The sequence below is a fragment of the Gadus macrocephalus genome, chromosome 1 (genome assembly GCF_031168955.1).
Source record: "Gadus macrocephalus chromosome 1, ASM3116895v1".
In the NCBI taxonomy this organism is placed as follows: Eukaryota; Metazoa; Chordata; class Actinopteri; order Gadiformes; family Gadidae; genus Gadus; species Gadus macrocephalus.
The window spans coordinates 15,331,860-15,345,391 of NC_082382.1; the positions used below are offsets into that span (position 1 = coordinate 15,331,860).

The window sequence follows — 13,532 nt, forward strand, 5'->3', positions numbered from 1 at the left end:
TTTTATTATGAAATCGTTTATTTAAACATCAATTTAATATAACATGTTTAACTCATTCTGGTTGTGTGGAAGGAGGAGCAAACCAAAGGTAATGTACGTTTTTAAATTCAGTGAGAGTTAAGGAAAAAGTTATGCAGTCCAAATTTAATTTCTGACACATATAAGGGAATTTGCCATTAATTAAGGATGGGATAGTAAATCCTAAATGTAAAAAAAAACAAAAAAAAAAACATTTGGCTTGGACCTCACTTTATCCTGAGAAGCACAGCGTCTTATTGTACCTCAGGGGTACCCTGATAGCGTAGACAGTTATAGGCCTGATACCCACTGCTTTGCATCTGTATTAGTCTTCAGGCTGCCTCATCTGCATAGGTGCTGTACCAACCACAGAGCGACGTTCATGAAACCATCCGACTCTGCATCCACTTTGGAGAGTGAGTGGTTGTTGCCCGGGTACCAAAACAACCTGACAAGTGGGGGAAATACAGAGGTCAAATGACAACCCAGGCATTGAACGGCAGGTTGTTTTGCTACAGGTGCTTCCGGCTAGTGGTCCGCTGTTTTGCCAATACTTACTGTACAGGGAGCTGCCGTGCCTTCAGAGCCCGATAGTACTCAATGCCCTGCTTGTTAGGGACACGCTTGTCTTCTTCCCCCAGCATAAGCAACACCGGTGTCTTCACCTGGGGAAGATTTAAAACAACCCATGTGAGGCAATACTTGGCGACTACTGGTGGACCAGTGTGACTGCTCGCAATAGACATGTCATGCCCAACTCGTGTCGCATATAGACCTTAGAAACAGACAAAGGCATGTGTGGGTCTACTTATTTAAAATAATTGAGAAAGACAGAACGCAAGTACACTATGCTAGTACCAATAAAAGTCGCTTAAACACTGTCATCAAAGAAATTACTGCTGCTTTTGCTCCTTATTTGAGCTATACTTTAAGCCAGTTATCCAATGTTGCCTGGCCTTTCAATGTATTTTACCCATGCCATTGAAATCAATTAAAAAATTCTTGATGTGGGAAACATTTCATGGAGATTTGGATCCATATCATAACTTATTTTAATGTGGCTCATTTGATTCCCATACGACTTTGTCAGTTTCTACAGTTCAAAAGCAATGCATGAGGATGAGGGGGGGGCTCAGCCTTTCTTAAACTGACCTTTGCAATGTGTTTAATAGGAGACTTGCTCAGCATCTGCTCCCAAATGGCAGCGTCAGGCAGACAGTCTGCGCTGTAGTTGTAACCGCTCTCCACCATGCACCTGCACGTATTTACAATGAAAGCATACACACAAAGGATCAGCAGCCACTAGCTTGCAATGGGTTTTCCCCCCACCACACACACACACACACACACACACACACACACACACAGATACCGCAGTACTTGCATGAGCCCAGATGTGCAGAGAACTATAGAAACCATCCTCCCTAAAAAAACAGGTACTACCCCAACTGGGGAATGCCAGTTCTGAAGGAAGATGTTTTCTGTAGTGAAACACCTGACATGTAAATTGTGTGTCTTACTCAAACATATAATGAATTACCAGTCTGGTATGTCTGTGCTGCCAATCATGGAGGCCAGGTTGGTAACAGGGTTGCGTGCCACGCAGGCCTTGTAGAACCCTGGGTACTGGCCAATGAGATGACACGCCAGGAAACCACCGTGGGAGCCCCCAGAAAGAGCGACCTTCTGCTTGTCAAACTCTCCGTCTTTCAGCACGCTCTCCACAGCAAACTGGTGTGAAAATGGAAATGTTTAAACACAGGAGAAAGCCAGCAGCACATGAGTAGATCCAAAACATTTCCATTCAGATTCAGTCTTAATAAAATGAACATTTATTTAAAATCATCGTATGGTATGATTATGAATCAGTGGAAGCAGAGTCTTACAAAAATGACTTAAAAAAATCCATAGAGTTTAAATAATATTAAATAATGCAGAGAGCACTTGAACACCTCAGTGTTATTGTACACTTGCGTGACATATTTAACGTGGGTGTTATTAGTAAGTTCTCACATGAACATCTTGTACATCCTGGCTGCCGACGTTGCCAGGTAACGAGAGGACGTTGTCCTGGCCGTAGCCAATGGAGCCTCGATAGTTCACTGGAAGAAAGCGGAAAATAGTACACATCTTTTTACCGATTTTACGGCAAGACTGGAATATTCGCTCCAGTCAATGGAACTATGGTTTGTTACTTTTGAGTTCTAATTTCACAAATAGGAATAAAGGCTATTATGAATGACTACGAGTATATTCAAATTAATTATAATATATACATAAATAAAATTTATTAATTTTTTTTTTCTCCATGAGCACTTCTACTCACCAAGTAGCACAGCAAAGCCCATCCTACATAGCACAGAGGGGGAGAGAAGCCACTCAGCCACGATCACTGAATGAGGACCGCCTGAGTAGGGAAACATCATTCACCATTGATATGAAAAGCTCTTTGTGTACACGATTACAAACGTACAGTTGCCGCAGAAACTAATGTGTATTTACTGAATGCTTAACAAAGATCCTAAAAACCAAAACACAATGCAGGGATTACAAAGGATGAGGACATTCCCTAGTGCATCAAATGAGCTGATGCCTCCAACTGAAGTTGACCCACCGTGGGGGATGACGACCAGAGGCAGCTTCACTCCCTCCTGAGCCTCCGATGGTTTGATCAGCAAGGCTTCAAAGTCCAAGCCCGCTAAAAAACATCAAAACAAAATGTCTGTAAGCCAGGATATATGCAGTTACGAATGCAATGGTATACAAATTCCCTTCAAAAGATAACTCTGGGATGACTCAAACACAGAGAAGTAGAGATAATTCCCTGTATTCAGCTCAACTTCTTCCTCAAGGTCCACTTTACTCACGCAGTAATCTTATTTATTACTTAAATGCTATAGCATTTATATGTGCCGCAAATCTCACGACGTCTGTATGGATTTATTTACGAGCAATATTGCATTTCTACCATTGCCTGGGTGAGTACTTGATTTGGAATGGCTGGAGTGGTGCTGATCAACTTTCGATGACGGCAAGGCTATGACGTGTTCGTATAAGTAACATCATGGAGTCTCATCACCGCTCTGATCAACGAATGTGCAACATTTCCTCAACCTCACATGACTGGCAACCGGAATGTTGCTAGTTCAATCCCCAACCAGAGTGTTGCAGTCTCCCTGAGCAAGACACCTAACCCTAAGTGCTGCCGACAAGCTGGCTGTTGCCTTGCATGTTTGACACTCCCGTCAGTGTGTGAATGTGTGTAGGATGGGTGACCGTGAGGCAAATATTTTAAAGCGCCTTGGGTCGCCACTGGATAGAAAAGCAATAGATAAATGCATAACATTTACCATTTAACCATTATGTTAAAATCTTCTTCAGAGACTATGTCTGCGTTCCATATGAATGTTTAATTGATTGCGCTCGATGCATTAGTTGGACCCCTATATTTATCTCGTCAGATTTTTGTGTTTCAAGGAACACGAGTAAACATTTTGGAACTGAATCGCAAACAATGTGAATCAACAATCTCCTATTTCAATGACTAGCAAGGGGTCATGTTATGAGCGGGACATCCCCTAAGTGTCAGACGGGAAAGAGGAAGCGCATCACATTGTAGGAAGCATGGCACGTCTGGGTGGCCCACAAAGGACATGGGTTTAATTCCCTTTGGCATATTTGAACTTCAACATCGTTTTCACAATTTCAAGCATGTCCAATCGATTTTGAGAATCAGATGTGGTGTGTCATAGCTAACCAGGCAGCTCCCAGTGTTGTCTCACCATAGCAATGCACAGTGATAGACCCTTCACACATAGACACACATATAGAGCGCACAGAGTAATATACTTTGTACACACTAATGCAGAGTCCACACAGTAATATACTGTGTACATACTAATATAGAGTGCACACAGTTATATACTGATATATATATATATATATATATATATATATATATATATATATATATATATATATATAGAGTCCAGAAAGTAATATACTACACGCACTAATAAAGATTGTACACAGCACAGTATGTCGAGAATTAAATTTCAGGTGCTTCAATCTTTTTGGCCTAGAATCTTTTTTGTTAACGCAACGTGCACTTGCAGACCAAAAAATTTACTTGAATATAAGATATCACTAAAAGGAAGGCCAAACGCTAGAGCTAGGAGTCAATGGCCAGTATGACATGTGACCATTGTTATACAAAAACTGAACTAGCTTCAGTTCCAGGTCAAACAGAATGAAAATAATTTCTAGTCATTATTTCTTACTTCCGTTTTTTGGTGACTAGAATTATTTGGAAACGTGTCTCTCACCAAATAAAGGATGACAAATGGTTCCTTTTTATAATGACCACAAACGAAAAAGAAGAAGTGGGAATTGGGTTTACGGTATTGGCTGTTGTCTTGATCCGTGGGAGGGCTGAGGGTGAGGATCTGCCAGCTAATGTCTTTCTGAGGCTGGGCTTCCTCCAGAGTAACCCAAGAAACATCCTCTTGGGAGTCCTTGGCTGGCAAGAAGCCTACACTCTGAACACAGGAAATGACATAGCATCTGGTGATCCCCATCACCGTTAAAGAACAACAAGGTATAGTTGGTATACCTGGTTAATTCATGTGAGAATTACAGGTTTTTGTAATGCAACGTCCACACCCAAATCAAGAAACTACACTTACCTTTACACATCTTAAATAACCAAGATAACTAATAAAATAGAATTGACTTTAAGAACAGAAACTATTCTTAACTATAGGGTTAAACCTACCAGACTGGGAGGACAGTTTGGCGAGGAGAAGCTGACTACCATCAGATCTCTCACTATGTTCAGGATACACCAGTTGCTGATGTCAAACTCTGAAGTGCAATACAGAATAGCATGTTAGACCCAGTACCCCAACATCGCCAAGTTTCTCACAAAACACACTGATTTGGCAATCAAGCCACTTTTGAGACAGAAATAGGTTAACACAATTTTGAGTTCCAGGCAGAGCATGATGAGTCAAGCGTTGAAGAGGTGTCAGTTGACTCACTGGCTGTCAGAGAAGTAATGCCCCCTGTGGAGATATCCACAACAAGCAGGTCCTACAAGGTATACAAAACAAAAACATAACAAACAACAGATATGCATGGTTAATTTGCAATTAAAATAACACACGTTTTCTCTTCTCCGAGATTACACTGGTTGCCATTTTACCTTTCGGCTACGCTGGGGACAGGCAATGAGGACGCGCTGACTGTCAGCCGACCAGCACTGTGGAGACAGTTGGGAGCTATATATACCAGTAAAGCCATCTGTAGACAAACAGGTTGTTCAGATAGTCAACAAACTGACAGGACAGGCCGAACCATAAGGTATAATAGGAGCCAATAACAGCATTGCATGGCTTGTTAAATGTCCCTCACCCTCTCCAGGTCTCTTCACTACATCCACCACCAGTGAGGACTTCTTGGTGTACCAGTCATACTGCAAACCAAACAGCACACATGTAGAATGTATTCATATATGGCGGGAAGAAATAATTGTTATGCTACCATCATCCATTTATAAAGACTTTGGTCTACCATCAAATAGGAGATCAGGTGCATTGCTTCCACAAGGGGGCATGTGTGTCTTACCATACACAACCTGCTGCACTGCATGTGGGGTCCAAAGATACCACACTCTAAGTAGACGATCCTACACTGGTCTGGACTGAGCCTGGGGGAGCACACTGCACTGTCGCCAGATGACAATTGTTCTGAAGGAGACAATGCACACGCACAGACAGACAAACAGACAGTATGGACAACAGTTCTCAAGCCTCTATCAGGATAAAAAGCAGGGCTAACTGAGAAGTGAAACTGAGAAGCACTCACCGCACATCCCACCAGTTAGGTCCACATAAAACAAAGAGGACCTGAGAGTAGAAAAAATTGCACGACCATTAAAACTCAACAGATTTCATTTTCTGCAAAGCCCACAGAAACAACGGCTACGTTTATCACTAGTATTATAATCATGTGTTCTCACTGTCTGTTGGGACAGTATTTCAGGCCAAGTCTGAAGGGCTCGTGCCGCCAGCCAACAAAGACCACACCTGTATCCCCTGGAGCCCAAAAGGCCTGGGGAAGGAGAAAGGGAGAGTGGTGATCTTGATGTGCACCTTGGTGATTAATATAGAAGCAACATTAAGAATAATATTCCGGACATGCTCCTGGATCAGAACTGTAGCAAATGAACCTGTCCGGGCGAGATGTCCTCAGGCACGCCATCCAGCACAGAGACGTTGTTTCCTTCAATGTCCAACACACAGAGAACAGGGCAGCTCTTGCCAACCAGAGCCTCCCCCCAGTCTTCATAGAATACAAACTGCATCCCCTAGAGGAGCAGCAGGGAAAGCACATTCTGAATAAAAAGTAATCATGTGATCTAAGAATGTCAAGCTCTTGCCAACCAGGGCCTCCCCCTAGTCTTCATAGAAGACAAACTGCTTCCCCTAGAGGAGCAGCAGGGAAAGCACATCCTGAATAAACAGTAATCATGTGATCTAAAGGTGTCCCACTCACCAGACAATGGAGGAAAATTAGGGTGTGGTTTTTGTCAGCATGACCCACCATCTTGTTGCAAGAGACCCACCTTAGTTTTCTCCTTAGTCTCCAGTTTTGTGCCCATCTCATCCTCATCCCCTGTAGAGGATGACTCAGGAGACTCTGTCTACAAACACACAGTTTCAATAAAGAACAAAGAACAAAGAAAGAATACATTTTAAATTTAAGAAAACATATGTACTATTAATTTATTCCAGTGCTCATTAATAGCCTGTTATATACAGCTCTAAAATAACATGATAATAATTACTTGTTAAATTAGTGAATGGTGTACCCCCAATGGTGCTTACAGACCTGGAAGAATGATTCAGCCTTAGGCCTCTTCCTTTCTGCCACATAGAGGAGATGGGTCTCGGAGTGAGACCACACCAGGCAACCAAATTGTTCTATGGAGACACATTATGGTAGAGGGGCAACTGAAACGTGAATATATCTTCTGTATTTTTGTTTCTGTAGGTCAGACGAAAATAACATTAAAAAATATATAGAAAGCAAATGTTTGAAGAGATCTCTTACCATCCTCGTAAACCTTGCCATGTTTTTTCAGTGCAGTCAAGTCAATGCTCTTGGCCTTAATGTTCTTACTCCAGATCTGATAGGGCACATAGTGGCAGAGGGCAGAGGTGATCAACCCCTCTACTTTTGTTTCACATAAAATTAGGTAAAAAATGGGAAAGTACAACTCAGCATCAAAAGTTTTTAGAGAGAAAGTTCAATAGAAATAAAGAGAACGACCAAGAGCAGACATCTTCTTACCTCCAGAAACTGTTTCTCCTCTCCTTTGACAGAGCATTCTCTCACCACTGCCTTCATCTCTCCAGATGGAGAATCTCTACTCAGCACCCTTAGCAGGACAAGCACATTAGAGATCACATTACGGTGGAACTGCGGTGTGGGAACTGGTCAATTAGGAATTAGGAACTGTAAATATAACGTACTCTCCCTTGATTTCAGTGCAGTTTCCTGAAGGTCCAGAGTATACGACCGTCTTTTCATCATGGAAAACAATGTATTGTTTGCAAAACTTAACATTCTCATTCCTCTCCAGGTCACACTGGCTCCACTCTATAGAAGAACATGCATAACGATGTTAATGTTTACCTAAAATAATATAATAATATATTAATACGATAATAATGTCCTATACTATTGGTTACATACACAGACATTAAACGCGTACCTGTGTAAATGTTACTGTACTTCCCACCATACTGGGACGTGATTACGGGTCCCACGTCTGCTCTACTCAGAGCAGGGAACAGGCTGAGCTTTCTGTAGAGTTTGCAGATCTCATCTGGGCTGGTTATCACCTGACAACACGCAGCAGAGGAACTCACATGGCGGCTCATTGACAACAAATGCCTTACAAAAAACAATGACCTATTCATAGTGGACTGGGGCACGAAAGTAGGCTAACGATCAAGCTACTCTTTGCTAGTAGTTTGTTGTTGATGGCTAGCAAGCCGTTATCGGCTAGGTGAACTAACCAGTAAGGGTTAATGTCATAGATTTCATATTCACGGTATGTTTTCTTCAGGCTTGACCAGGAACTTCCTACAGCCGTCCGATCAACACACTTTACGGCTTACGTAGCTACACATGAGACGCTGACTATTAAGTAAGTTTTACGGGATTTGTCCAATGCAATAAGGTAACAACGTTCGCTCATATTTCGTTCGCTCTCTGAATTTATTCGTTCATGGCCTTCTGAGAGATTACTATTTGTTTATTATCAAATATCCACATTTAATTACATCCATATGTACTGTCACTTACCTGTGACGCCATGGTGATAGGCAAGTGTTTTGGTTGCCACTAGTGTGTGCAGACGGCTGTTGTCTACGTGCAGCTACTGTAGTTGTCCACTAGTTGTGCTAGTGGTGTTTCTACAGACATAGATATACGCATCGACTGCTTTGACCATTATGTCGATACGTCAATGTCGCCTCCATATTTGAGAGGAAAGACAGCCTGTATTAAGTATGCGTAAAAGGTGGAGCTATAATTTTTTTTACTGACAAGCACGGTTATGTTAACAAATGACAACCGATTGACCAATGTTACCCCCCCTTTTACTTCTCATTTGTTTAGAGGCCAGTCTTGCCCTCTCAAATATGGCGGCGACGTTGACGTACGATCGAAGGCCAATGCGCCGTCTATATACATTTGTTTGGCTACGAAAATAGCTTTGCCAACATCTAGCGTTTGGCGCCCTCTGTTGCTTTTTGTTTTATTATTTTTTTAATATTTAATGTTGTCTTTATCTTCCCCCCGCCCCCACCCTGCACATTAAAATACTTTGTCATGAAGCATCAACATCGGCGATAAATAGTCAACATCGGCTTTTTTAATAATCTTTCTTTATTTTGCTACAGGGTAAACAAGCAGCGGCGCAGCACCAGACTGCGTGTCGGGTGGTGGGTGGGGTCACAAAGAGCCAAGATGGCGGACTTTGAGGAGCCGCTGTCAGATGAGGAGAAGGTTTTAACACTATTTTATTACTTGCTAAATGTGCATTTCGTGCTTCATGTATTATTTTTATTGTAAAATAAATTACAGGGGATGTTGTTGGTAGATACTATCTTCTTTAACCTTCGTAGTACTAACATTTGAACGTATTGTTGTCAGCTAGCGTTAGCTCAGCGCTAGCGTCTTCCATCTACAGAATAAAGCATTTAGATGGCTATACGGCTTAATCAAGGTGCTGCTTTCTACACAGCTTTTTAGAATTTAACCCTCTCGTATGCACATATGTGTCTGCATTATGCCACCCTCGATATAACATTTTTAAATGCATCGTTAACTTGGAGCCAGCTACCGTTAGGACTGTATAACGAGGTTTAGTGGGTCAAACGGATCGGTTGCAGTTTGACGGTTTGATCACCAAACTTGGCCTCGGCTCTTGAAACAGCTGACTGTGATACCCAAAGATAGACTTATTACAAGTAGAGATGGGAGTGTGAGCTACAGCTCATCTATGTAACACACAGTTGTGCGAGGTCTAAACTACCTTGTTTGAAGTCTAACCTACCGTAACCTGTTATTTTTTTCTGTATATGAAGATAACTAGTCTAACCTACACTCAAACACTGTCATGTGATGTCTGTATCAAGATATCTAGTCTAATCTCCTATTCTCTACTATTACTGACTAATTGTTGTTGCATACATTTCCAGGAATTGGATGACTTTAATGATTGGGAGTTAAATGCCAAAACGTGCTGGAAATTATTATTGCAGATTCCGTTATCTATTTCAACTCCTTTTTATAGGTCCGAATTGCGGCAAACTTTGTAACTCATGCTCCCCCAGGAGAGTTCAATGAAGTCTTCAATGGTGAGAGCCTACTGTTCCATAATTCAGTCATTATTGTTAGGGTACTCTCTTAGACTTGTAACAGAAAAGCAAGGGAATGCTTGAGGGTATTTCTTTCTTATGTGTTGACAGATGTCCGGCTTCTCCTCAACAACGACAACCTGCTCAGGGAGGGAGCGTCCCAGTAAGTATTGCTCATTTAGCATTAGCTGCCTGGTTGGTTTACTCGGTTGGCTTCGGAGCCCTCAGAGTCGATGGGACACATTATTTTTCACACTCTCAGTCAGGCCTAATGGACAGTATTCAATTACTATTTCCGCAGCTCCTTTGCCCAGTACAATATGGATCAGTTCACCCCTGCCAAACTAGAGGGCTACGATGAACCGGTAGGTTTCTTCCTTCTAGATAAATCTGTATCCTAGAACGACCGTTCTCAACCTTCTCCTGTCATCTCTTTCAAGGTTCTGATCACCGAACACGGCGACTTGGGTCAGGGGCGTTTCTTGGACCCCCGTAACAATCTGTCATTTCGCTTTGACCATCTGAGGAAAGAAGTGAGCGATGTGCAGCCGTGTGAGGACGAGACGGCCTTGAGAAGCTGGAGAGATGCCTGTGATTCAGCCCTGTGTGCCTACGTCAAAGAACACTACCCTAGTGGAGTGTGCACGGTAACTCATGATACACGTTGCACTACATACCGTTGGAGAGGGGTGGTTGCAATGTCCCAAAAGCTGCAGTTGATGGTAAAACCTATGCAATAAAAGCAGGTTGGAAATGTGTTTGTGATTAACACTTATTGATACAATTAATTTCCAGAAGAGATAATGAATCTTGTTGTTCTTTATTCTAAAGTATATTTAAAAATAATATTGTGTCATTTCCATTGTTCCTATCATTTCAACATTGTATTTAATCCGTAGAGTTCAACTCTATTTAGATTATGGACGATGTTAATGCCATTATTATTTTTGTTCTCTAGGTGTATGGGAAAACTGTTGATGGCCAGCAAACAATCATTGCTTGCATCGAGGGTCATCAGTTTCAACCTAAGAACTTTTGGTATTGTGTTCTTCCTCTTTATCCTGGGCAATTGACATGCATGCAATATAACACTTAACTATATTCACCTTTGTTCTTCCATTTATATTTGCATGATTACAATCAATGGCGTGTTTCATTAGTGTAAAATAAGAGCTCCTCACGGATGCTTTTGACACAGGAACGGGCGCTGTAGGTCAGAATGGAAGCTCACCCTCGGTCAGTCCACGGCCCATGTGGTGGGAGTGCTGAAAATCCAGGTAATTTAAACAAACAAACTCACGTATGAGTATTGGCGCTTCAAAACAATGTTGATTTTACCCATTGCAATTGCATCCCCATTGCTGATAATTTTAATCTCCATACTTGTTTTAGTTGAAAAGATTAAAAAAAATACTGAAACTATTGTTCCCCTCCCCTAGGTGCACTACTATGAAGATGGTAATGTGCAGTTGGTGAGCCACAAGGAAGTGGAAGAATCAATCCCTGTTACTGTGAGTTGATGATTCACCCATGCACCTACAGACGCGCATAAGGAATGGATTTTTATTTAGTAATGAATTATGGTTAATGTTTTGTGGGCTCTAACGCGTACTTGAATTCCTCTGTTGGTGTGATAATATATATATTTTTTCACATTTAAGAATGAAAACCAGACTGCTAAGGAATTTGTTGACATCATTGAGAATGCTGAAAATGATTACCAGGTGAGTGAACAAAGCACATTTGAAGAATTCCTTTGGGTTTTTCATTCTTTATTACTGTATTGGCATTCTGTGTAGGTGCTTCTGTTTCCTATCTGTGCCGTTATCATAAAGGCTGTCAGTGGGGAAATACTAAGTCCAGAATGACATTGCACATTGGTTGTGCCTTCTCAAAAGCCAGGTTTTGTCAGACCAAAAGAGAAGCAGAATGCATTGGTCATGCAACTATTGGGAAGGGTTTTTTTCATCTGGTGACTGGTGATGACTAAAATTGGGCGCATACAGAACTTGCATTTGATAGTCGACCGTGCTTGCATGAAATATCATGTGCTAAAGGCCTTGTGTTACAATCTCTTCCTGCCTCCAGACCGCGATCAGCGAGAATTACCAGACCATGTCGGACACCACCTTCAAGGCCCTGCGCCGCCAGCTGCCGGTCACGCGCACCAAAATCGACTGGAACAAGATCCTGAGCTACAAGATCGGCAAGGAGATGCAGAACGCTTAGCGCAGTGAAGGCAGGCTCTGGCCCGAGAGATGGACACTCTCCTGGGCCACAATGCATCTAGATATGTTCAAGGACTAACCAAAGCAAATATACATCAGTATGGGGCAAGGAATACAAGAAAAACACACAAAAAAAAATCAATGATAATCACCAGATTTTCCGACTGTTTGGCACAGGTATCCATCTATTGTAAGTGAACTGTGGTTTTGGATAACATCAGTGTTTTTGGAGAAGGTTCTGTGCATCTACGTGGAAGGGGAGACGACTAGAGTCAGTGTAAAGGGAGTGGCTCGGGACTGCTGCATAAAAAAAATAAAGATGATTCTCTGGTTGAAGGGAATCAGAATAATCTGCCAAGAATTAGATAGTCAACGGTTGCTCATGTTACAAAAGCATTATTAGAAAGTATCTTGCAGGGCAGCTGTTAATTGTAAGCACAAACTCCTGTTACCACAGTTTGTTATTTTGAACAGGAATTATTATCAAAGTTTATTTATTATTGGAAAAACCAACTGAGGAATGGGAAAGCTTGTTGTTTGACATGAAAACTCTGAGCATCTCAACCTGTCCTAAACCTCCTATCATAGCATAATGGAGATGGATCAGTTAGACAGTGTTGATCAAATTGACTCTTTTCTGATGGATTTATAGAATTTTCTTTCATCTGTAGCAGGCAGACCTTTAGCGAAGCTCTCTCCCTGCACAGCATGGTCAGTGTTTGTTGGCATCCGCGGGGGCAGAGGAAGGGTTTTTACATGTGTTGTGTTTCTTACTTCTCTGCTCTATGCATTTTCCATCCACGGCCTGCAAGCACTGTGAGGGCAGAAGTACAGTGAAGGCTCCTCTGCCTCAAATCCACCATCCATGTGCTTCTCTCTCTCATACCTTGGCAGTGTAACCTTTATTGCTGCAAAGCTTTTCCTTTGTTGAAGGGAAACATTTACCAAGATTTATTTGCCAAAATCTCTTTCCTATGGTAAAGAACTCCATAATCCCTCCCATGTATGCAAATCTATATTTTAATACACTAGCTTCCGTTTTGAGTCTTAAAATATCCCACTGCAAACTGTGTTTAACCAATAAGCGTTTCTTGTGTAAATCTATGCCAAGTGAACATGCAGTTTTACCATGTATGGTGAAAGGCCAGATCAACGGTTAAAAAATGTGTTGCATTTTAGCTGTATATGCTGTGTTCAACCCTCACACTATATAGTAAGCTGTGTGCCGAGCAGTCACAAAGTTAAATACTGTACCTCCCCATTCTGTTCAGCAAATAAATGGATCGATCAAGATGGGCTGTACTCGACATTTACTTCATCACCTTGTCCCAGCGGGGCGTCAGGGACGAGGGCG

The 13,532-nt window shown here is 41.9% G+C and overlaps 2 protein-coding genes across 3 annotated transcripts; one reads left to right on the plus strand and one right to left on the minus strand.

Annotated features, from left to right (window-relative positions):
- On the minus strand, nt 1-8,562 carry apeh (acylaminoacyl-peptide hydrolase). Of its 2 annotated transcripts, XM_060048763.1 has the most exons (23): nt 8,392-8,562; nt 7,796-7,925; nt 7,554-7,680; nt 7,372-7,459; nt 7,132-7,207; nt 6,910-7,001; nt 6,644-6,721; nt 6,248-6,385; nt 6,038-6,129; nt 5,884-5,924; nt 5,644-5,765; nt 5,431-5,491; nt 5,222-5,319; nt 5,058-5,109; nt 4,793-4,881; nt 4,418-4,556; nt 2,633-2,716; nt 2,345-2,425; nt 2,032-2,120; nt 1,559-1,749; nt 1,171-1,273; nt 577-683; nt 1-466 (listed from the first exon to the last, which is right to left on the minus strand). In XM_060048763.1, exons 1-23 carry the CDS (start codon nt 8,401-8,403, stop codon nt 361-363), a joined length of 2,196 nt encoding a protein of 731 aa, XP_059904746.1. In that variant the 5' UTR covers nt 8,404-8,562; the 3' UTR covers nt 1-360. The 2 variants fall into 2 exon arrangements, with proteins under 2 accessions (XP_059904746.1, XP_059904738.1); XM_060048755.1 differs by lacking the exon at nt 8,392-8,562 and having other exon boundaries at nt 7,796-8,159.
- capza1b (capping actin protein of muscle Z-line subunit alpha 1b) lies at nt 7,968-13,471 on the plus strand. Its single transcript, XM_060048803.1, has 12 exons — nt 7,968-8,022; nt 8,153-8,233; nt 8,991-9,096; nt 9,887-9,950; nt 10,062-10,113; nt 10,252-10,315; nt 10,391-10,597; nt 10,909-10,988; nt 11,149-11,227; nt 11,390-11,461; nt 11,612-11,674; nt 12,039-13,471. The coding sequence occupies exons 3-12, from the start codon at nt 9,058-9,060 to the stop codon at nt 12,177-12,179; spliced, it is 861 nt and encodes a 286-aa protein (XP_059904786.1). The 5' UTR covers nt 7,968-8,022; nt 8,153-8,233; nt 8,991-9,057; the 3' UTR covers nt 12,180-13,471.
- The last annotated feature ends 61 nt before the right edge of the window (nt 13,472-13,532 follow it).